Here is a 21601-nt window from a genome sequence, read left to right as displayed (position 1 = left end):
CCGGCTCCGGCTCCGGCCTTTGTGCGGGCGGCGCGCGGCGGGCGGCGGGCGGCGGGCGGCGGCCTCGGCAGGCCCGGCAGGTGCCCCGCGGGGACGCCCAGCTCAGCCCAGCCCCGCTCGGCCGGCCCTGCCCTGAGGCCGGCGCGCCCGCCGCCGCATCCATGTTCGAGTAAGGACGGGGCGGGAGGACGCGGCGGCGGGGCCGGGGCTCCGCGCTCGCGGTGGGGGCGGGGGCGGGGGCGGGGGGGCGCTGCCCCGGGCCCGGGCGCGACGGCGGGGGGGGGGGCGGGGGGGCCTCGCCGGGGAGCGGGCGCCGCGGAGGCGGGGCTTGGGCGGGGGTCGCGGGCCTGCGGGGAGGGCGCCGGCCTAGCGGGCCGCGGCGGGCGGGTGGGCGCGAGGCGGGCCGGGGCTCTGGGTGCTCGGCGGCGCGCACGACCCCCGCTGGCCCGGGGCAGGCCGGGGTGCAGCCGCCTCCCTGCCGGGGCGCCCTCGGGCCTCCTCGTCCGCGGAGCTGCTGCGGGGCGTGGGGGCTCGTGGCCGCCCGGCCTCGGCCTGAATTCCGGGTGCTGGGCCGGGGATTGAGCTCCCACTCCCCGTCTGGGCCGCGAACGTTTTCGAGTGTGAATTGTAGGTGCCTTGGAAGCGCGCGCGCGTCTGTGTTCCCGCTGTGCATCCTGTCTGGCCGCGTGTGTGATCTACGTCAGACTCCATCTGTGGCTCCATGTGTTACTGTAAATTCCTTGAGGATGTTCGGTTGTGACTCTGCCTGTGTCTGGGGGCCCTGCGTGTGTGTCTGTGACCTTCCACGGCTGTAGAAGCCTAATGTGTTATCCGGTCCCATCAGACCATGCATGTCTGGTTGTGACTTTGGTGTGTGTGTGCATGTGTCTGGGTCTCCTAGTGCGCAGGCAGCTGTGACCCTCCCTGGCTGTGTGTGCGCGTCTGTAAAAATTACCTGTTTCCATCTGTGGCTCTAAGGTGCCACTAAGTTGCCTGTGTGTCCAGTTGTGACTCGGTGCGTATACGTGGTGTTTACAGCTCTTAGCATCCGTCTCTGTATGTGCCTGTAATTTACCTTGGAACACATTAGTGCCTGGTGCAAATTTAAGTTAGTTACCTGTGTGCGTGCATCTGTGACACTGTGTGTCTGGGGCCTGGCGGATATGGCTGGAACCCCCTGGGGTTGTGCCTGTAATTTACTTCTGATTACATCTGTGTGTGAAAGTTCCTGTGTGTATCCGTACGTGACAGTTTTGTATGTGCCTGGGCTTCTGTGTGTGTGTGTGTGCGTGTGGTGTGTGCGCGCAGCTGAGCCCCTCAGGGCTTTTGTGTGTGTGAAAGCAAGAGGGAGAGAGATCCCTTGTGGCTCCTAGTGGGCCCGGGACCTTTTTTCCTTCTTTCCTGAGACCCTTGACTCTTTGGAACAGTAACGACTGACACTCCTCCTCTGTTGGAGTTTATAAAGCACGTCCCGCGCATTATTTCAATACCGGGCCACTGTGTTAAGATGTGTCCATGACCTCCTGGGTCCTTCCTTCATGGCTCTGTGAGCGTCCAGGTTCTCCCGCGGCCACAACAGCTGACACCTCCATCGCCTGCCACATCAGAGCAGGCCTTCACTAGGTCTGCCCCGCCAGGTGCTGAACGCCAGGAGGCCTGGCTTAAGTTTACGTACCTTGTACCTGCGTTGGCTGAGTTCCTCTGTGGCCGCTCTTTTAGTTGTATGGCTCTCCCTCTAGAACATGATTTGCTTTCACCTCTTCTCTGAGACCTTCTTGTGGCCATATGTGTGAATGGAATTTTGTGGAGTTTTCTGTGGTTTCCGTGACCCGCTGCAGCTGCATGTGTGCAGCGTGGACAGCATGTGCGTGTAACCTCTGGGACCTTGGGGCTGTAGCATACTTGTAATCATGCTAGAACTCTGTGGTTCTGCGTGTGAGAGTGGCACACCTGCGATACCACCCCTGTGTGGGGATGGGGCGGGGGGGGGGACTTGTAACAGTGGGGAAGTACCGTTTGCCTGTGATACTGGCTGTGTGCAACCCACGCCACGTTTCCCTTTAGTACACATGTAGGTGTGCAGCTGCCCCCTTTGACCAGAGGGAGCGCTGGGCCTGGTTAGGCCCAGGAAGTCCCAAGAGAGGTGTCTGCGGTGGCAAAACCCTGTTTTCTTCCGAGTCCCTGCCCCCCATAACGGTCCTCAGCCACAACCGGCCCCTCCCTTCCCTGTGCCGCAGCCTGCCTGCTTGGGCAGCCTCAGGGCTGTGCTGCTCTCTGGCACTTCCTCTTCCTCCTACAGAGGAGCGCTATCTGGGAGCAGGAACCCTGCCCCGTCTGTGTGTTTTGGGGCCTGTCCTTAGGCCACCCTCCCCTAGACCTGTGGCTGTGGGAGAGTAGGACAGGTCTGCATTTTAGCCCAGAGAGGTGAGATGATGAGGCTGGGGTGGGGGTGGGGTGGGGTGGGGAATGTGGTCACCTCCTCCTTCAGAACCCTTCTATAGCTCACCAGTGCCCTCAGGGTGAAACCCAAACTCCTGACCAGGGCTACAGGGCCAGAGGGGGGCCTGTGCCCTCCTGTCTGCCTTCCCCTACCCCGCTGGCCACCTCACTCCTCAGGCCTGCCAGGCTCAGTCCTGTCCCTGAACTGCAAGCCCCTGTCCCTAAAACAGTCTTCCCCTGCCCTTTGGGAGAGCTGCTCTTGGTCCTGGGGCTCAGCTCAGGTGTGCCCTGTGCCCACTTAGCCTTCCTTTGTTTCCTTGGCCCTTAAACTTGAACGTGCTTCAGCCTCCTGGGCCCGCCCCCAGGTTCAGAGTCTGGAGGTCTGCAGCGGTCCCAGGGGTTCCGGGTCTGGGGTTCCGGGTCTGCCCACGCTGCTCGGGCCGCTTTATAGCAATGACCAGTGTCTGAGGTCCGCATCTCCATTTACACGTTTTCTTGTGCATCGTCCCTGTTCCCCAGCTGGGGTGTCAGGTCCCTGCAGGTGGATGGTATCCGCTTTGCTCACGCGCGGTTAATGAGTATTTAGTGAGTGAATGATGGAGCTTGGGGTCAGCTCGGGCTCTGAGCCCCAGGTGAGGTGTTGGTGTGATACCTGTCGGGGTCGCCTTTGCATCTTGAACACAGGGGCAGTGGCTAATCAAACCAGGGGGCCTTCCACGTGCTGGGCTTTCCGTGCAGTTGACATTGAACAACGCGGGGGTGAGGGACGCGGGGCTGCCGCTGCCGTGCAGTGAAAACTCGTGTGTGACTTTTAACTCCCCCAGAACTTAGCTACTAACAGTTTGCTGTTGACCAGAAGCTTTGCTGATGACATAAACAGTTGATTAACATATTTTTGGGGAGGATACTCTCTGTATCATATACTATATTCTTACAATAAAGCCCTCTGGAAAAAAAACTATTAAAATCACAAAGAAAATACGTATACAATATGGTACCGTATTTATTGGATAAAATTCCCGTAGAAGCGGACCCACACAGTTCAAACCCATGTTGTTCAAGGATCATCTGTGTGTTATTACCTCACTTTCCCCCCCAAGACAACCCTGTGAGGCCGATGCTGTTATTGCCATTACAGTCAGGCGGAAAATGAGGCCCAGGTGCAGACACTTGCCCAAAGTCACGCAGGGAGTGAGCGGCTGGGGGTTGCCGAGGGCTGGGCAAAGCTCACACCTAATTAAATCCAGGTTCTCAGCCCACAAGAGCAAATGCTCCTGGAGCAGCCCCTTCCCTGCGCAGTGTGGGGAGAGACATTACAGAAAGTCGAGCGGGGGAATTGCTGATGTGGAAAAGGATGAGGGAGAGCGATTGAGAGGTGGGGAGTGTGGGTTTGAGAGGAAGCTGATCTGGAGAAGTGTCCACTGAACCCTGATGTGAAGGAGGCGAGGGAGTCCTCTGGACATCTGGGAGGAAGGGCGTTTGGGAGGCGGGAACAGCCACGGCAGGGGCTGGGGAAGAGTGAGCAAGGGGTTGGTGAGAGGGTCCAGCCCCAGGCTTTTAGCTGGAGGCAGGTGCAGCTCGGGGGAGGGTCCCCAGCCTGACTCAGGTGTTCATAGTTCCCCTCTGGCCACAGGTGGGGAGCAGAGCCGGGGAAGGGTGTCAGGGAGACCTGAGAGAAGCCAGCTGCAGTAGTCCAGGGGGAACGGCTGTGGCCCGGGTCACCACCTATTTCATTTATTTACTTATTTTATTCTACAAACTCATTTCACAAGTGTGACATGAATGCCCACCCTGGGTCCTGTCCTGAGCAATACCAGGGACAGAGCAGTGACCAAGACAACACCAAGGCTTGCCATTGGGAAGCTCACAGACCTGTGGGGGAAGTGGAGCTGTCGTCGGACAAGCGACAGCCCAGAAGTAGTCAGGGCTGGGATGGGGAAGCAGAGGCAGAGAGTGGTGGCAGAGTGGTTAGGGACAGGGTGCGAGCTGCCTGGGGTCCACAGGTAGGCTCTGTCCGGGAGGCAGGGGTGGAGGGCAAGCGTCCTGGAGGACGCACACGAATTCGCTAGGCGAAGAAGGCCAAGGACAGTCTGCAGTGAGGGAATAGCCTGTGCTGAAGCTTGGAGGCGAGAGAGGGAAGTTTGAGGAGCCCCGAGCCGTCCAGGGACTCACACCTCCACCCCAGAGTAGATGGAGGCCCCCGGGGTAGAGCCCTGCCCTGACCTAAACCACTGCGTCCTGGGACAAGTGGTTGCTGCCTCAGGTCCCAGCTGCTTCCTCTGGGAAGCAGGGATGGCGATACTGTCACGTGCACGGGGTTGCCCGAGGACTAGGGAATCCGAGGGCGAGTCGTGGCACAGGGCCAGCAGGTGTCCCTTTGCCGCTCCCGCTCTCGCCAGAACACAGATCATTCGTGTAGCCTCCGGTGTTTGTTGGGAGTTCACTCCTGGGTACGGTTTTGGGTGCCGGGGACAAGGTGGTAACTAAAACTTCCTTAATTCACAGTCGGAGGCCACAGTGGGCCAAATCAACAGGCCAACAGGATGAGCTGAGGTTAGTGTGAGGTGGGCCTCGTGGGCTGGGTCCCCAGGGGAAGGGGAGCGTTGAGCCAAGTGAGACAGCCTGTTGGGCTGGGCTGCGGAAGGACATTCCAGGCAGAGGGAACAGAAGTGCAGAGGTCTCGACGTGGGAATGCAGTTGGTGAGCTCAGGGACAAAAGGAAGCTGGGGTGGCTGAAATGGAGGATGTGGACAGGCCACCCCAGGGCCTTGGGTGACAGGGTGAGGACTTGGCCTTTACCTGGAATGCAGTGTAGCCAGGAGGGGCTCTGAGCCAGCAGGCCCTGGCCTGAGTGGGTTCCCAGGCTCCCTGTGGCTCCGGGTGGGGAACATACTGCAGGGGGTCGGGGATGGGGACAGGGAGCCCAGGGAGAGGCTGCTGGGATGTCCAGCAGGGGAGGATGGAGGCCGGGCGGGGGCACTGGAGCAGGGGAAAGGGGTGTAATAGAAATGACGGAAATAGATTTTGGAGATAGAGCAGGTGGGACTTGCTACCAGGTTAGAAAGGAAGAGCGAACAAGAAAAAAATTAAGCAGATACTTGGGTTTTTAGCTCAAGCTACTGAGTAGGAAGGGGCTACTCAAAAAATATTCATAAATGAATTAATAATTTTAAAAATGGCAGGTGTCCTTGAGAGCTCACTATATGCCAGGGGCGACTAGAAGCACTTATGCCTATTGATTCCTTTAAGTGCCCAAACAAGCAGATGAGGACACTTATTTATCACCCTTGGGTCACAGATGAAATCACTGGGGTGCAGGGAATTAGGGAACTGCTCGCTCGCTCGGTCCTGCTGCTAGAGGTGGAGGCGAGAGGGTAGGTGGGGGTCGATGGGCTGCCGTGTGGGCCTCCCAACAAGGCCTGTCCCCACACCTAGCCTGTTCCCCCCACCATGTCCCTCTTTCTTTTCTCCCCCAGCACCACCCCCCACTCCGGCCGGAGCACTCCAAGCAGCTCCCCGTCTCTCCGGAAGCGGCTGCAGCTCTTGCCCTCAAGCCGGCCCCCGCCTGAGCCTGAACCGGGCACCATGGTGGAGAAGGGGTCAGACAGCTCCTCAGAGAAGGGTGGGGGGCCCGGGACACCCAGCACCCAGAGCCTGGGCAGCCGGAACTTCATCCGCAATAGCAAGGTTGCCACAAGCCCCGCGGGCTGGGGAGACGGGTGGGAGGGCAGGGGAGTTTAGGGGCTCGTTCTGACTCTGCTCCTTTCTCTTGCAGAAGATGCAGAGCTGGTACAGCGTAAGTGTTGGGCAGGGGTCTTGCCGGAGCGGGGAGAGGGAGGGGGCCGGAGGATTGGGTGCTGGGGTCGGCGGCCCTAGGGTCCCACTCTGAGCTGCTGCTTGCTTCCTGTGGGACCTCGAGTGATTGCTTAACTTCTCTGGGCCCATGTCCTGGGAAACTGTCCCAGCCTTACAAGGCAAAGGCGAAGGGAACACCCGCTGAGAGCCAGTGATGCTGGTGGGTGGGTGGCGCAGGGACCAGCTTGTGTGCACTGCGGTCACGCTTAGTCCTGTGTTGGGGGCAGCGGCAGCCGGGCGGGAGCCGGGCCCCAGGAGACCTCAGAGAGCTGGCGGGGGGCTGAGGGGCTGCCGGGCACTTTGTGGGGTGGGAGCAGGGGTGCGAGCCCCCCTCTGGGTTCTTCCCTCCCAACCTCCCCCAGATGCTGAGCCCCACGTACAAACAGCGGAATGAGGACTTCCGGAAGCTGTTCAGCAAACTCCCAGAGGCCGAACGCCTCATCGTGGGTGAGCCCTGCCGCCCGGTCCCCGTCCCCGTCCCCCCGCCTCGCCCGCCCTCCCTGGCCGTGGGCCGTGTGTGTGACTCGGGTGTCTGCTGTCTCTCCCCTCGGCCGCCTCAGATTACTCCTGTGCCTTGCAGCGCGAGATCCTCCTCCAGGGCCGCCTCTACCTCTCCGAGAACTGGATCTGCTTCTACAGCAACATCTTCCGCTGGGAAACCACAGTGAGCCGGCGGGGGTTGGGGGGACCAGGAGGGGCCGGGCCGGGCCTCTTCTGACCGGGCCTCTCGTCTTCAGATTTCCATCCAACTGAAGGAAGTGACGTGCCTGAAGAAGGAGAAGACAGCCAAGCTGATCCCCAATGCCATCCAGATCTGCACTGAGAGCGAGAAGGTGCGCTGAGGGCCTGAGGGGACGTGGGGGGCTGGGGTCACTGGTCCTAGCCAGTCCCTCCCGCCCCGAACCCTGTTTGTTCTGCACCCCGAGCTCTCAGATCCCTCGCTTTCTCTTTCTTCCCCCGCCACCCCGCTGGCCTGGCCGAGGCTCCCACACCTCTGACCTGGACCCCCGACAGCAGCCCCTCGTCTCAGTCCCCTGGTCTGTCCCCTCATGCAGCTGCTCGGGGGTAATATTAATAGTAAAATTCGTCCCTCCCATAAATCTGTCAACTCAGGCGTCCCCTCTCCTTGGAAGCCTGCCCTGACTGTCCGTTCTGTCCTGATGATTGTTGCCTCGTGGTCCCAAGACGGCTGCCTGACACCAGTGACTCAGACAGGAAGGGGGAGAGGGAGTGGTGGGGAGACTTCACAGCAGACTTCCCGTTGTGTTTTATTGGCCAGATGTGGACTAGGTGACCACCCCTGCTGGTCGAAGGAGACCGGGAGAGTGCCCTGGGCGGCCCCCTCACAGCCCGTCTGGGGGCAGGGCCAGGGGTCGTCTCCTCATCACGGGGACTCACAGGATGAACATTCTGGGGCGGGAATGAAGGGATGCAGGAGTGGATACATCAGGATGGAGATCGGGGCACAAAGTGTGGATGGCGATGGAGCCTCCCCTCCCTCTGGCCCTGCCTGTTCTCCGCCCCCTCACGCCCCAATCTCTCTCCTGCAGCATTTCTTCACCTCCTTCGGGGCTCGGGACCGCTGCTTCCTCCTCATCTTTCGCCTGTGGCAGAACGCGCTGCTTGAAAAGGTGGGTCTGGATGCGAATGGATGGGGGGCTGCAGGGATTCATGGCACTGGGGGCGCCAGAACTGGAGGGCCCCTTGGCTCCCCTCCGTGGGCATAGACTCCGTCAGGGGGCCGCCAGCAGCTCTAGCGCCAGGCCCTGCCCATGCGTACGCCTCTCCGTGGTCCCTTAATTCACCTCCACAAATCAAAAATGCTCTGATAGTGAGGGGGTGCCCCTGTGTGTGGTGGTAGCAAAATCTGACCTGAGCTAACATGGCTGTTTATGGTCTACGTCCACACTGGCTAATAGAACTTTCTGCCATGATGAAAGCATTCTCCATCCATGCTGTCTACATACGGCAGCCCCTGATGACCTGCGCCTACTGAACTCTTGAAAAGCGGGTGGTGTTGAAGATCAGCACCTTTACTTTTATTTAAGTGAACTTGAATGGCTGCACGTGCCTCCTGTACAGCACAGGCTACATTTATCTCCGCGTGACTGACTGTCCATACGCCTCAGGACAAAAAAAATGTTAACGTGGGTGACCGGGGTAAAGCTTAGACGTAATCGTAATTCAACATGAAGTTATGGTCTCTATCCGATAGCATATTCAGCCAATGATTCTCAAACTGTGTAGCTACAGGAACCCTTTATACTCTTTAAATGATTGTAGACTCCAAAGAACCTTTGGTTAAGTGGGTTATATCTACCAGTGTTTACTGGATCAGAAATTGAAACTGGGGAAAACTCTTAAACACGGGAATACACGAGCACATGCTGCATTAGCCACCAGAAAAAGACAGCGTCACATGTCACGTAGCCTCTGGAAAATTCCACAGTATACTAGTGTGAGAATAAAAGTGAAAAAGGCAAGTAGCGTCTGACACTGGTAGTAACACTTACTGTACTTATGAAAATAATTTTGATGTTGTGGATCTCCAGAGAGGGTTTGGGGACCCCCAGAAATCCTCCTTGGACCATACTTGGAGAACGTGTGGTATATGTTACACTGGGTACTGAATATAGCACATTCATCGTTGTTGGGACCATATCACTACATACCGTATAGGTGCTGTATTATCTTTCTTAAAACCCCAGACTTCTTAATTTTGACGTATGTCTTGCCCCAGAGGTTTTGAGTAAGGGCTTTTAGACTCTGTACATTCCCAGGGTCCACGGTGTGCTAGCCTGCAGGCTCTCCTGCCTTGCCCACTGTGTTTGCACGAGTTTACTAAGTAGGATACAGTCGGCTGCAAGTCACCGAAAACTCAACCACACATGCTTGAAGCAAACATCCTGAATTACTCCATGAATCCTAATAATAGCTAATACTTAGGGTGCTCCTGGGTGCCAGGCCCTGCTCTGAGCATTACATGCATTGGTTCACTTTATCTTCACAACCACCCTTATGTTTCACCAGTGAAACATGGAGGGGTAGCCTTGCCCGTGGTCATGAGAGTTTTTAGCAAGGGTGGGGTTCTGACCCGTGGCCCGTAGGGTCTGTATCATACTGATGCTCCTCTAACCAGAGGTCTGGAGGCAGGCAATCCAGGGCGGGTTTGAGGGCTTCCCCCATGTCATAAGGACCCCACCTCTTGTTTATTCTCCCACACTGTCCCCCTTCTACATATTGATGTTTTGTCCACATGCTTGTTGCCTCGTGTTGCAAGATGGTGGCTACGGCCATAGGCATCATGCCCTCCCTCACATGAGTGTCCCAACCGTGAAGGAGAAAATAGGTGGGTAGAAAGGGGACCTTCCTTTATAAGGGAGGGAAAGCCCCCTTTAAACCAACTTTTCTTTGCGTTTCTTTGGCTAGAACCAGGTAGCATAATCACCCTCAGTTGCAAAGGAAAAGGTGGAAAAATCGGTGTAAACCAGTTATAATTTATCTCTAGGGCTGGGGAAGAGTTTCACCCCAAACAAATTGAGTTTCTGCCGTGAGTGAGGGAGGGAGGATAAATGTCAGGTAGGCATGGCATGATGTCTTTACTGCTGGCCTCAGAAGGCCAAACCTGCCCCTCCAGCTGTGCTGTGCTCATGTCCTGTCCTCTTGTGGGCAGTGCCAGCCATGCCCATGCTGGGGGGTGAAAGTGCCAGACAGGAGCCCGAGACAGGGACAGCGCAGAGTCAGAGCCTCCAAGGAGGGTGCAGGCAGAGGAAGCATCCGAGGTCAGTCCCTGGAGCCAGACCACCGGAGTTGGAGTTCCAGCTCCATCACTGAGGAGCTGAGCCACCTGGAGCAAGTAACTGAACCCCATCAGACAGGGACTTTCCTACTTCATAGCCCCCAGACCTGGGTGCAGAGTTAAGTGCTCAGTCATGTCAGCTCTCATGAGGCAGCTGGCCCAGTGGTTAGCTCCAAGATCTAGAGCAGCGTGCCCCCCCCCCACCTGGGTCACACCTCACCACTGCCACTTGAGCACCTCTGTGCCTTAAAATGACCATGTTAGCACTTTATAGAATTGTTCTGGAAGATTCAGTGAGTGTGCCCATGGGTTGGAGTTAGAGGAAGGCCTGGCACTTGGAAACAGCTCAGTGGATGGCTCCCCTGCTACTGTTATTACTCCTCCACGATGCTCTTCCATTGTAGCCTTCAGCTGCCCCGGCCAGGAACTCTCGGGAAAACAGGGGCGGCACAGCAGGGGTGGGTGGGAGCCCTGGCTCTGGAGTCGGGCTGGGCTTGAATCCCTGAGCTGTTCCACTTGTGGAACCTCAGACACGTGTCCCCCCCTCCCTGGGCCTCCCTCATCTTCTCCTCTGTACATCTGGAAATGCTAACCTCTTGTGAGGACCTAAGGGGAATGTCCTGAGCACCCTGACTCCTGGTGATGGGGAATGGAGCGGGGTTGGGTGAGGGCTGGGACTGGAGACTGTGCTGCCCCCTCGTGGACACCACAGGGATGCAGAGCCCAGGGAGGGGGGGGCGGGGCGGCTAGTGGGGACAGGGATGGAAGGGCTCTGGTCTAGTGAAGTGGAGGCCAACCCCATGTCCTGCTTGCCCAGACGCTGAGTCCCCGCGAGCTCTGGCACTTGGTGCATCAGTGCTACGGCTCAGAGCTGGGCCTCACCAGTGAGGATGAGGACTATGTCTGCCCCTTGCAGCTGAACGGTCTGGGGTGAGTCAGAGGTTGGTGGCTGGTTCCTGGGGTCGGGGGAGACCGTAGGGGCTGTGTGCAGAGCTTTTGGAGTCCTGGGTGGACCGAGGTGGGTGTCCAGCCTGGGAGACCAGGAGGATGTGTGGGGTTCAAAGGTACGGTGATCCCAAACCCTCCCTTTCCCCGCAGGAGCCCCAAGGAAGTGGGAGATGTGATTGCCCTGAGTGACATCACCCCCTCGGGGGCAGCCGACAACAGCCAGGAGCCGAGCCCCGTGGGTTCGCGCCGTGGCCGCCTCACCCCCAACCTTTCCCGGGCCAGCAGTGATGCAGACCACGTGGTGAGCCCAGGATGGGGGACAGAGGAGGATGGGGAGTGCTGTCAGGGAGAGGGACAGACTGGGGGGGGGCAGGATGGAGAGGGGACAGCCAGAGGGTCAGAGAAGAGGGAGTTGGAGGGGTAAGGGAGGAGATGGACAGAGGGATGGGGTAAGGAACGAGAGAGAGAGAGGCAGAAGGGCAGAAGACAGGAAAAGACTCTGAGACAGAAGAAGCAAGACTTGGATGGATGGATGGGAGGACGGAAGGGTGGATGGACAAAGACAGACAGATGAGGCATGGAGGCATGGAAGGATGGGTGGGCAGGAGAGGCACCCTGGTGGGGCCAAGAGGGGCCCTCATCTGGGCAGCCCCAGGGCCCCTTGCAGCACACCCCCCCAGCGTTGGTTTTCCTACAAATCCTTCTGGCCAGTGTGGGTGCACGGGGGCCTCGGGCTGGAATGGGGGTGGGACGGGGCTGGATTGAGCCTTTCTCCACAGGCAGAGGAGGACAAGGAGGAGCAGACAGACAGCCAGCCAGACGCCTCCTCCAGCCAGACAGTGACCCCAGTGGCTGAACCCCCAAGCACAGAGCCTGCCCCGCCCAACGGGCCCGCCTCCCTGGGCCCCTTGGATCTCCTGCCCAGTGAGGAAGTGTTGACAGACACCAGTAACTCCTCCTCGTCCACAGGGGAGGAAGGTGAGGGGGCGGCCCCGTCCTCCCCATGGGTTACCCGTGACCAGCCTCACTCAGGCTGGCGTTAGCAAGGGGTTCACCGGCTCGGGGGACTGAAAGCTCCAGGGGCGGGCGGGTAGGGCATTCAGATGGCGAGGCAGCCACCTGTCCTGAGCTCCGCCGGGCAGGCAGCGCAGGGATGGAGAGGAGCCCAGGCTGAAGCCGGATCCCCAGCCAGGGGCCCAGTGCCGGCCACACTGCCGTGGGACTTGGGGAGGCTGTTTAACTCCTCATTCTCCTCATCTGAAAAATGGGGGCAGCGATACTAATACCCACTTCATAGGGTCCCTGCTAAGAGACCTTAAGGACCACAGGGTCCCCTTAAGAGAATGAAAGGAGTTAATATGCGAGCAGTGCTCAGCCCACTTAGCGGTGGCTCTTGTTACTATTGTGTCCATTTTTCCTGTGCCAACTTCCTTCTCAGGAAGCCTGTATTCTCCCGGGGGCCCCTGGAGCCCCAGCCCGGGGCCCCCGGGGCCCCCCTGGCCCCCCTCAGCCTAGCCCAGCAGGGAGAGAGCGAGCTTCTGAGCTTTTCCCATGGGCCGCACCCCAAGCTCTCAGCTGGGCTCTGATTGGCCCAGCTTGGAGCACAGGCCCACCCCCAGGCCCATCAGTGTGGCCCAGGGTCACAGGGTGGGGTGCCCTGGGTGTGTGTCCCGCGTGAACCAATCGCGGTGGCTCTGGCCGAGCCTGGGCAAGGCCCCCCCAAAGCCACCCCTGTGGCAGAAGGGGGCCAAGCTGCGCTCCAGGGCAGCACCTGCGCCCCCCCCCCCAAGCCCGGGAGGCCAGGGTGCAGAGGGGCAGTCGCCAGGGGGAGACCGGGGAGCTGCCCTGGGGGGGATGCACCATCCAGCGCCCCTCTCGGCCCCCAGCTGACCTGGCCGCCCTGCTTCCCGACCTCTCCGGCCGCCTCCTCATCAACTCCGTCTTCCACGTGGGCGCCGAGCGGCTCCAGCAGATGCTCTTCTCAGACTCGCCCTTCCTACAGGGCTTCCTGCAGCAGTGCAAGTTCACAGGTCGGGGGGGGGGGCCCCAGGTGACGGGGGTGGGGGCGCGGGGAGGACGCTGGGCCTGGCCGGCATCGCCCTGCGCGTGGGTGCAGCTGCCACATCCCGGAGACCTCACCCCTCTGCCTCACAGCTAGCTGAGTGCCTCTCGCAGGACTCTGAGCCTCTCTGCCTCAGTTTCCTCATCTGTACATTAGGGGTGTGGTGATAGTCCCTGCCCCATCTGCGGCCCCCGAGAACTGAGTTGATACTAGAAACGAGCCACAAACAGCAGTAGGTCGGAAGCGTTTAATAAGCCCAAGCTCGCAATCACACACTTAGCGGCCGCTGGGTCCGATTGCTGCAGAGGCCGGGGCAGATGAGTTCTAGAATCTAGAGAAGCGCAAGTCACAGGCGGGCCGGGGCTCTGCACGTCAGAGGGGTGTCAGGTCACAGACAAGGATGGAAGGATGGATGGAAGGATGTGAGATTGGGACCACGAGGCCTGAAGGAGGAACTCTGCTGGGGAAAGGGAAGGAGACGAGGGGAAACCCGGGCGGCCAGCGGGGCACCTGCAAAGGCCCTGAGGCCAGGGGCGGACCCTGGGAGGATCCCTTGAGGCCGGGCCTCTGTGGCCGGTGCGGCGAGGTGAAGCCACAGCGCCAGGGACGTGGAAGGGTTCCCGTGGGACCAGGCGAAGAGCTCAGTAGGCTGTGGAAGGGCGTCAAGCAGCGAGGGGCGAGTCAGATGCTAGTCTTCCTGTTTCTTTACCGATGTGGGTGGAAATGAACCCCGTAGAACCCCCTGCAGGACGAGTGAGGCCGTGCCTGGGGTTCCATGCTTACGTCCTAGAAGGACTGGCACATCAGATTGAGGAACTCAAATTCTGTCCGGGGCCCTGGAGAGCCATGGAGTGTTCTAGGCAGGTTGGGGGCAGGGGCAGGCTTGGCTTTTAGAAGCTACGCCTGGACCTCAGTGGAGACTGGGGCCAGAAACTCGGGCGGGGGGGCCGGAGTGGGACCCTGGGCAGGCAGGGATGGGCTGGACCAGGAGCCACGCTCAGGAGGTCAAGTGAACACACAGGGGAGGGAGTGTCCAGGGCAGGGCCCAGGGCTCTGGGGAAGCCTGGAGGGTGGAGGGGGGGGCTACCCTGTGACAGGACCCCGAGAGAGAGAGAGAGGTTTAGGGGAATGCCGAGACCAGTGTGGGAGCTGGTGGGTATGAGGTGTCTGGGGAACTTCCAGGGGAAGGTGTTCAGGAGGTCACAGGATCCTAGGTCGGAGGCTTAGGGGAGAAGCCAGGACAGATACAGAGAGGGAAACTGAGGCTGCAGGAACGGACGAGATGGCCCCAGGATGGGTGGGTGACGAATGTAGGGAAGAGAGAGGTCCCAGCTCTGAGTATTCCCAACACCTGCAGTTTTAGGGTGTCCAGAAGGAAGGTGGGCCAGACACGCGGTGGGGCTGCGGAAGCAGGGCAGGTTTGGGGGCGAGTCCCCAGAGAACTGGAGTTCTTTCCCACGGCCTGCGGGCAGAAGACTGGAGAATGGTCTCCTCATTGTGTTCCTCCCTCTTGCAGATGTGACCTTGAGTCCCTGGACCGGGGACAACAAGTGCCACCAGCGCCGAGTGCTGACGTATACCATTCCCATCAGCAACCCCCTGGGCCCCAAGAGCGCGTCGGTGGTGGAGACACAGGTGGGCCAGGCAGAGGGGCTGGCGGGGCGGGGGGCACGGCCCGGGTGGAGCGGCCCTCACCCCCGCACCCCGGTCTCCGCAGACACTGTTCCGGCGTGGCCCCCAGGCGGGCGGCTGTGTGGTGGACTCGGAGGTGCTGACACAGGGCATCCCGTACCAGGACTACTTCTACACTGCCCACCGCTACTGCATCCTGGGCCTTGCCCGGAACAAGGCCCGGCTCCGGTGGGTAGCGGCCCCTCGCCTGGCGCTCTGGGGGTCCCAGGGTCCCCGCCCCGCTCTCCCCAGCCCAAGTCAGTTGCTTGCCACCCTGCAGAGGAGCGCACGTGTTGGGCCCCGAGGCCTCTGACCTCGGGATAGTAGAGGGCAGAGCGCAGGGACTCGGGTCAGCTGTTGTCCGCTCTGGAGGCTGTGCTCTGTGCCTGGTGCTGTTCCCGACAGCGGGGGGACAGCAAACCGGAGGTGTCTGGCTTGGGCTGCCACTGCCCGGGAGGGGGAAGGTGGGGAGGAATGGGTTTGGGGGAAGATCAGGAGCTCAGTTTGGGACGTGGCGAGCTGTCTCAGGGACCCCAGGTGGAGCTGGGGCACAGCAGCGTGACGGAAGAGTCCGGGGCGAGGTGCAGGCTCCGCTGCTGGCATGGGAGGGCATTGCTGAGGCTGGGACACTTGCCAAGGGGTGCTTGTTTGTCCGTGGGGGACCAGGGGCCCTCTCTGAATGGATGGACGGAAAGCACCCGCTTGGAATGGTTGGAGTCAGACCCTGACCCCCTCACCCTGTCCCCCCAACCCCAGAGTGTCCTCCGAGATCCGCTACCGGAAGCAGCCCTGGAGCCTCGTGAAGTCACTCATTGAGAAGAACTCTTGGAGCGGCATTGAGGATTACTTCCACCACCTGGGTAGGGGACGGGTCGGCCAGGGCAGGGACGGGGTCGTGGCCTGGCTAGGTCCAGCCATGCGGAGGCCTCCCTTGTGTCCACAGAGCGAGAGCTTGCCAAAGCCGAGAAGCTGTCCCTGGAGGAAGGCGGGAAGGATGCCCGAGGATTGCTGTCAGGCCTGAGGAGGCGCAAGCGGCCCCTGAGCTGGAGGGGTCACGGCGATGGGCCCCAGCACCCGGACCCCGACCCCTGTGCCCGGGCTGGCATGCACACCTCGGGTGTGTCCCTGAGGCCGGGGCAGGGCAGGTGGAGGAGCGGGGGCCGTGGGTGTGCTGGGACGGGTCTGACTCCTCGGTGCTCCCTATCAGGTTCCCTCAGCTCGCGCTTCTCGGAACCATCCGTGGACCAGGGCCCCGGGGCGGGCATCCCCAGCGCCCTGGTTCTCATCAGCATTGTGTGAGTAAGGGGCCCGGGCTTTGGGGTCGGACAGGCCCGGGTCTGCGTTCTGGCTGTGTGACCTCGGCAGGTGCCTGGCCTCTCCCAGCGTCTGCTGAAGCCAGAGCGTTGGGCTCACCCCGTGGCCTAGCGGAGATGACTGTACCGCTCCGTTTGTCGTGGAGAAGTCTGTCCCGCTGGGAGAGGGGGACCCTGGGGGCTCTGGGAGGTCGGAGGGGGGCCTGACCTCACCCAGGGGGCAAGGAGGGCTTTCTGGGGGAGCTGACGCCCAAAGGAGGTGGAATGAGGTGAACCGGGAGAGCGATGGAAAAGAAGCGCTGTCACTTACACATCTCAGTCCTGTCTTCTGTGCCCAACCCTAACCTGGGTGACGCTGGGGACAGTAGTGACTAACAGACCTGACGCCAGGCCAGAGAGCTAGGGGTCAGGGCCGGGCCGGGGAGGCTGGGGGAGGCTTCCTGGGGAAGCAGAGGTCACTCACTCAGCCCCTCTGGGCTTCCGTTTTCCAGCACCGGCCAGAGAGGGGCTGCCTGGCGTGCTGGGGGGCACTGGGGGGGCTCTCATGGCTGGGCGGCTCTCATCTCCTTGTCTTTCCGTTGCTGCTTCCACAGGATCTGTGTGAGGTAGGGCCCTGCTTCCTGCACCCCCCTCGCTTCTCACCTCAACCCCCAGCTGCAGCCCCTTGTCCCTACCTGAGCCCCCAGCTCTCCCGGCAAGGCGGCCTGCTGTGGCAGTTGAGGGCGGGGCTGTCAGATGGGCCTGGATTTGACCCCTTGACTTTGCTGCTGCTTCTGGTCTGTCGCCCTCTCTAAGTCAGCCTTGTCCTCTGAGAAGGGGGGTGATTGTGGTGCCCCTTCAAGGTGTGGTTGTGTGGGTACCGACTTACGAGAGCATCTGTGTCCTGACTCTGACCTCTGACCCCTGCCCTCAGCCTCATCGTCCTCATCGCCCTCAATGTCCTGCTCTTTTACCGCCTCTGGTCCCTGGAGAGGACAGCCCACACCTTCGAGTCCTGGCACAGTCTGGCCCTGGCCAAGGGGTGAGTAGATGGCCTGCAGGGGATGGGAACTCGGGCAGGTCCGGAGAGACCATGGCCCCGCTCAGGCCCTGCCTCCCTTCCAGCAAGTTCCCCCAGACGGCCACGGAGTGGGCGGAGATCCTAGCCCTGCAGAAGCAGTTCCACAGCGTCGAGGTGCACAAGTGGAGGCAGATCCTGCGGGCTTCCGTGGAGCTCCTAGACGAGGTGAGGCTCTGGGGCTGCAGGGCCCCGTGTTCAGATCCCAACGTGTGGTAGATACATTTGGGCCTCAGTTTCTTCCTCTGTAAAACGAGGAAGCCATTCATAGTCCCCAGCTCCCAGGGTTGCTGGAAAAATGGAAGAAAGAATCGGCTCTCATTGGAGGAAGAGTGTCCACGGTGTGTGACTTCAGGGATGGCTGAGTCCAGCCACCCCCACGCCATCCATCTCTTGACTCTGCTCACCCCCAGAGTTGGCTTTGTTTTGGGGCATCCTCCCCTCCCGCCCCTGACCGAGGCAATAGCAGCAGCTCCAGGCTGACCTGCAAAGGAAAGAGCTCATTCTCACCGGCTGCTGGGCTCACACATCCATCACTGAACCGGTGACAGTGGCTGGGGGCAGGCGGGGTTGAGGCTGGGGTCCCATCCCTCAGAGGGATGGCAGGGCCTCCCCATGTTAAGGTAAAGTCTGATGATCTTCCTCTCCTAAGTTGCCAAGGGCACAGAGTCAGCTTCTCATATTGGTTCACCGCAGACACAGATTGAGCCGGGCTGTTCTCTGGGCTAAAAGGACCAACTGATTTGCCCCTCGAGGCCAGCCCGTGAGAGGGATGCTCTTGTTACCCGCCGTCCAGCAGATAGGGATGCTAAGGTCTGAGAAGTTCAGACCTGCCCAAGGTCACCCAGTGGGGAATGAGAATGGCCTTCCCGTGTGCCAGGTGCTAGATGTTTGCCCGTCAGAACCGGAGCTAACCCTGTGGAGCAGGGCTGTGACTGACCCACCTTTCAGCTGAGGGACCAGGGGCAGGGTAGGGGCTTGCCCAAGACCACCCAGTGCGTAGTAGCAGGGCTGTGACTGGAACCTGGGCCATCTGGGCTCCTCCCATTGGCCGCAACTTAGAAGTTACACTGGGTGCAGTAGGCTCCCCTGTTGTCCCAGGGTGACCTTGGCAGGGGGCAGGGCCCCTCAGGTCTCTCTCCAGGTCCTCAACTGCAGGAACCCCTGTGGGCGCTCACCCCCCACCCTGCCCTCTCCTTCCTCCCAGATGAAGTTCTCGCTGGAGAAGCTGCATCAAGGCATCACTGTCTCAGACCCCCCCTTCGACTCCCAGCCACGGCCCGATGACAGCTTCTCCTGAGGACAGACCCCCAGCCCTGCGGCCAACCCCCCCCAATGGACAGATGGACACAGAGCCTCGGCGGCCACTGCTGGCACGGTGTGAGCGCCGGGAGCCTCCCGCCCACCCCTCCCAGAGGCCCAGCCAGGGGCCACGCAGACATGGGGACCACAGAACCGAGATGCACTTTAGACCAGCGTGTGCGAGTCCAGCTGCCATCGCCTGCCCAGCCAGGGAGCTGGCCCGGCCTACGGCAGGCCCCTTCCGCTAACTTATTTTGCCCAGCTGGGGTTGTGGGGGGTGCCTCTGGGGTGCACGATTCCCTCAGCTCTGGGTTTAATGTATTATATTTATTTGGGGTGACAGAGAGCCCCAATAAAGGGTTGGAAATGGCTGTGGCTGTGCCTGTGAGGTCCCTGGGAGCGGGCGGGAGCCTCCGGTTGTGCTGAAAGGGGGGGATCTGTCCATTTTCAGGGGCTGAGTCACTAACACGATCTGGGACTCTCCAGCATCTTCCACGAGCTTTGCGTCATCAGGGTCCTGTGCTGGGGCTGTGAGGACAGACTTAGGTGCCTGGAGACCTGGGTTCAAATCCCCTGACCCTTAGCAATCATGCAACTGGGGTCAACTCTTCTGAGCTTTGGTTTCCCCTTCTGTACAATGGACGTAAGAGTGGCACCTGTCTCCGGGGTTCTTAGAAGTGAATGGTTCTCCAACTTGAGGTGCCGCAGTCTCCCCGAGGGCTTGTTGAAAAACAGACTTCCAGACCCTCCCCACCCCCCGGGGTTCAGAGTCAGCAGGTCTGGGGTGGGCTGAGAGTCTGCACTTCCATCAAGTTCCCAGGATCTCCCTTTGCCAGCCACTCTTACGAGAGATGAGTTAATAGATGTGGCTACTCGTAACAGGGCCTGGCACAGAGTAAGCGTTCAACTAAGCTTACTCTTACCATGGAAAAATTGGGGGGGGGGGAGAAGTAAGTGCTGTAGTAAGCACCAAGTGTGTACCAGGCTCTGTGCCAAGGCCTGGTGTTCATTTAAGTCTCACCGTGACCCCCTGAGATGCGGTAGGCAGACGGGCACATGTCTGAGGCCACTCTGCAGGAAGACAACAGCCGCGGGCCTGGTTCCTGCTTCTCCACATTTAAATGCAAGGTCCTGTCCCCTGCAGGACCCTACAATGGCCTGTCTGGGTTGAGGCCATCTGGACTCCTGTCTTACCAATGAGGAAATGGGCTTAGAGGCCACGTGTCTGGTCCTGGACAAACCCAGGTCTCCCTCTCAGCCCTGGTCTGGTTCCAGAGTGAGTGAGAGGTCAGGAGAGACCTTTGACATGTCCCGGTCAGGCTGGAAGAAACTTCTCAACTGATGGCTTGGGACAGAGGACTGGACAGAGGGGTTGGATGGAGGCAGGAAGGACCACAAGTGGCACAGCCTCTCCTCTAGCTGTGTGATCATGGCAAGTTAGCCACCCTGCGCCTCAGTTTCCCATACCTGTTAATTGGCAATAATGGTAACACCTGCCCTATAGACAGAATTACAGTTAATATTAGGAAGGTGCTTAGAAGGGCACCAAGCCCATAGTAGGTGCTCAGTGAACACCAGCTTGTAGGGCTATGAGTAGGTGCCCTCGCCCAGTGCCTCAGGCCTGTGCTCACTGCCTCTGCCCGTCACTCGCTGCCCGGGGGAGGGCCTGGTACAGCAAGGGAGTTATTTTCTGCAGGGCAATTTCACAGCCCAGGAGGTGTTGGCAGAGAGGCCCAGACCACAGAGGTGTCCATTGTCCCTGGCTTCCTGTTCCTCTGCCCCGAGCCTGTCACACACCCTGGTTCCTCTTGCTCAGCGGGTCTGGGCCAGGGGATGGCGGGCAATCTGGAACTTCACCCTACCCATAACTGGAGGCCAGGACTTGAGCAGCCAGCCAAAACTCACTCCCACCCTGGTCCTGAGAGCCCAGAGCCCCCACCGCCAACCTCTCCACCCACCACTGCTGGGGCAGGATTCCAGATCCACCCGAGGCCAACTACAAGACCCTGGGCAAGGGAGTGAGGTGCTCTCGGCCTCAGTTTCTTCTGTGAAATGGGGATAATAACTTGCCAATGTTGGGGAGGTAGAAATGGACCCCGCATACCGGAAGGGCTCTGGCATTGGCATTTATTCACTTGATGAATATTTACTGAGCACCTATCATGTGCCAGGCACAGTTCCAGATGCTGGAAACAGTGGTGTGCGAGACAGTGTCCTCACTTGGGGGCACCTTCTACCCCAGGGTTGGAGGGACAGGCGTGGAAGGAAGATCTATATAAAGGAAGAATATAATGTCAGGTGGTGACAAGTGCGGTGGAAAAAAAAACGAAATGAGTAAAGTCGGTCAAGTGAGGGACAGGGGAGGCAGTTTCCTGGGAATGGACAGAAGACCTGAGGAAGGTGACATTGAAGCCAAGAGATGCGGGAGGAGAGGGAGTGAGTTACCAGGGGGAAGAGAGTGGTCCAGGCAGAGGGAAGAGCAAAGAGGGCAAAGGCCCTGAGGCAGGAACGAGTGTGGTGTGTTGGGAACAGCAGCAGGGGCCCTGACGGCGGTGGCGGTTGGGGGTGGCGTTATCAGAGCCCAGGGACCCTCCTCCTGAAACATGGTACCCCCGGGGGCCCCCAGGGCAGCGGCTCTGGTTTAGACCCAGCACACCCCACCTGCCTGGGTGCAGTCTGAAGTACTCTTGGTGGCCCTGGCCTGGCTCCCCCACCTCACACCCACTTGAGTTCCAGCACAGTGACCTCCAGGCCCAGATGTCAGGGATCTGAAGGCGAGGTCCCCTGGGCGTCCCAGCCGAGTCGCCGTCCAGTCCCATGAGGATGACCTCCATAAACTGAAGTCGGCAGCCCTGTCCCCCAAACGCCCTCTAAGCCCTTCCGTGACTCTGGGGGGGGTGACCTTTCCCAGACTCCGAGGCTGGGTGTCCCCAGAGCCGGGAGGGGTCGCCCCCCCCACCCCGGCCACCCCCCTGCCCAGAAGCCGCCGTCCCTGCGCCACCGGGAGAGGCCGGTGCAGCGGGCGCCTCCCGGGCCGCTGCGGCAAAGGCTGGGCGGCCGCGCCCTCCCCCCGCGGTGATTCATCCCGCCCCCTCCCGCTCCTCCTCCCTCCCGGGCCGCCGCCGCCGCCGCCGCCGCCGCCGCTGCAGTGCGCA

General features: G+C 60.2%; 1 protein-coding gene across 1 annotated transcript; it reads left to right on the top strand.

The window, feature by feature from the left end:
* The first annotated feature begins 44 nt into the window (after positions 1-44).
* GRAMD1A (GRAM domain containing 1A) lies at positions 45-18817 on the top strand. Its single transcript, XM_055310581.1, has 19 exons — positions 45-169; positions 5916-6126; positions 6215-6235; positions 6657-6741; positions 6855-6958; positions 7032-7127; positions 7845-7925; positions 10911-11023; positions 11192-11342; positions 11821-12019; positions 12928-13071; positions 14620-14738; positions 14821-14963; positions 15531-15634; positions 15718-15891; positions 15982-16069; positions 17001-17108; positions 17192-17312; positions 18352-18817. Exons 1-19 carry the CDS (start codon positions 162-164, stop codon positions 18442-18444), a joined length of 2163 nt encoding a protein of 720 aa, XP_055166556.1. The 5' UTR covers positions 45-161; the 3' UTR covers positions 18445-18817.
* The last annotated feature ends 2784 nt before the right edge of the window (positions 18818-21601 follow it).

Source organism: Nyctereutes procyonoides, unplaced genomic scaffold, assembly GCF_905146905.1.
Source record: "Nyctereutes procyonoides isolate TBG_1078 unplaced genomic scaffold, NYPRO_anot_genome, whole genome shotgun sequence".
Lineage (NCBI taxonomy): Eukaryota > Metazoa > Chordata > Mammalia > Carnivora > Canidae > Nyctereutes > Nyctereutes procyonoides.
This window is presented reverse-complemented; position numbering and strand designations above follow the sequence as displayed.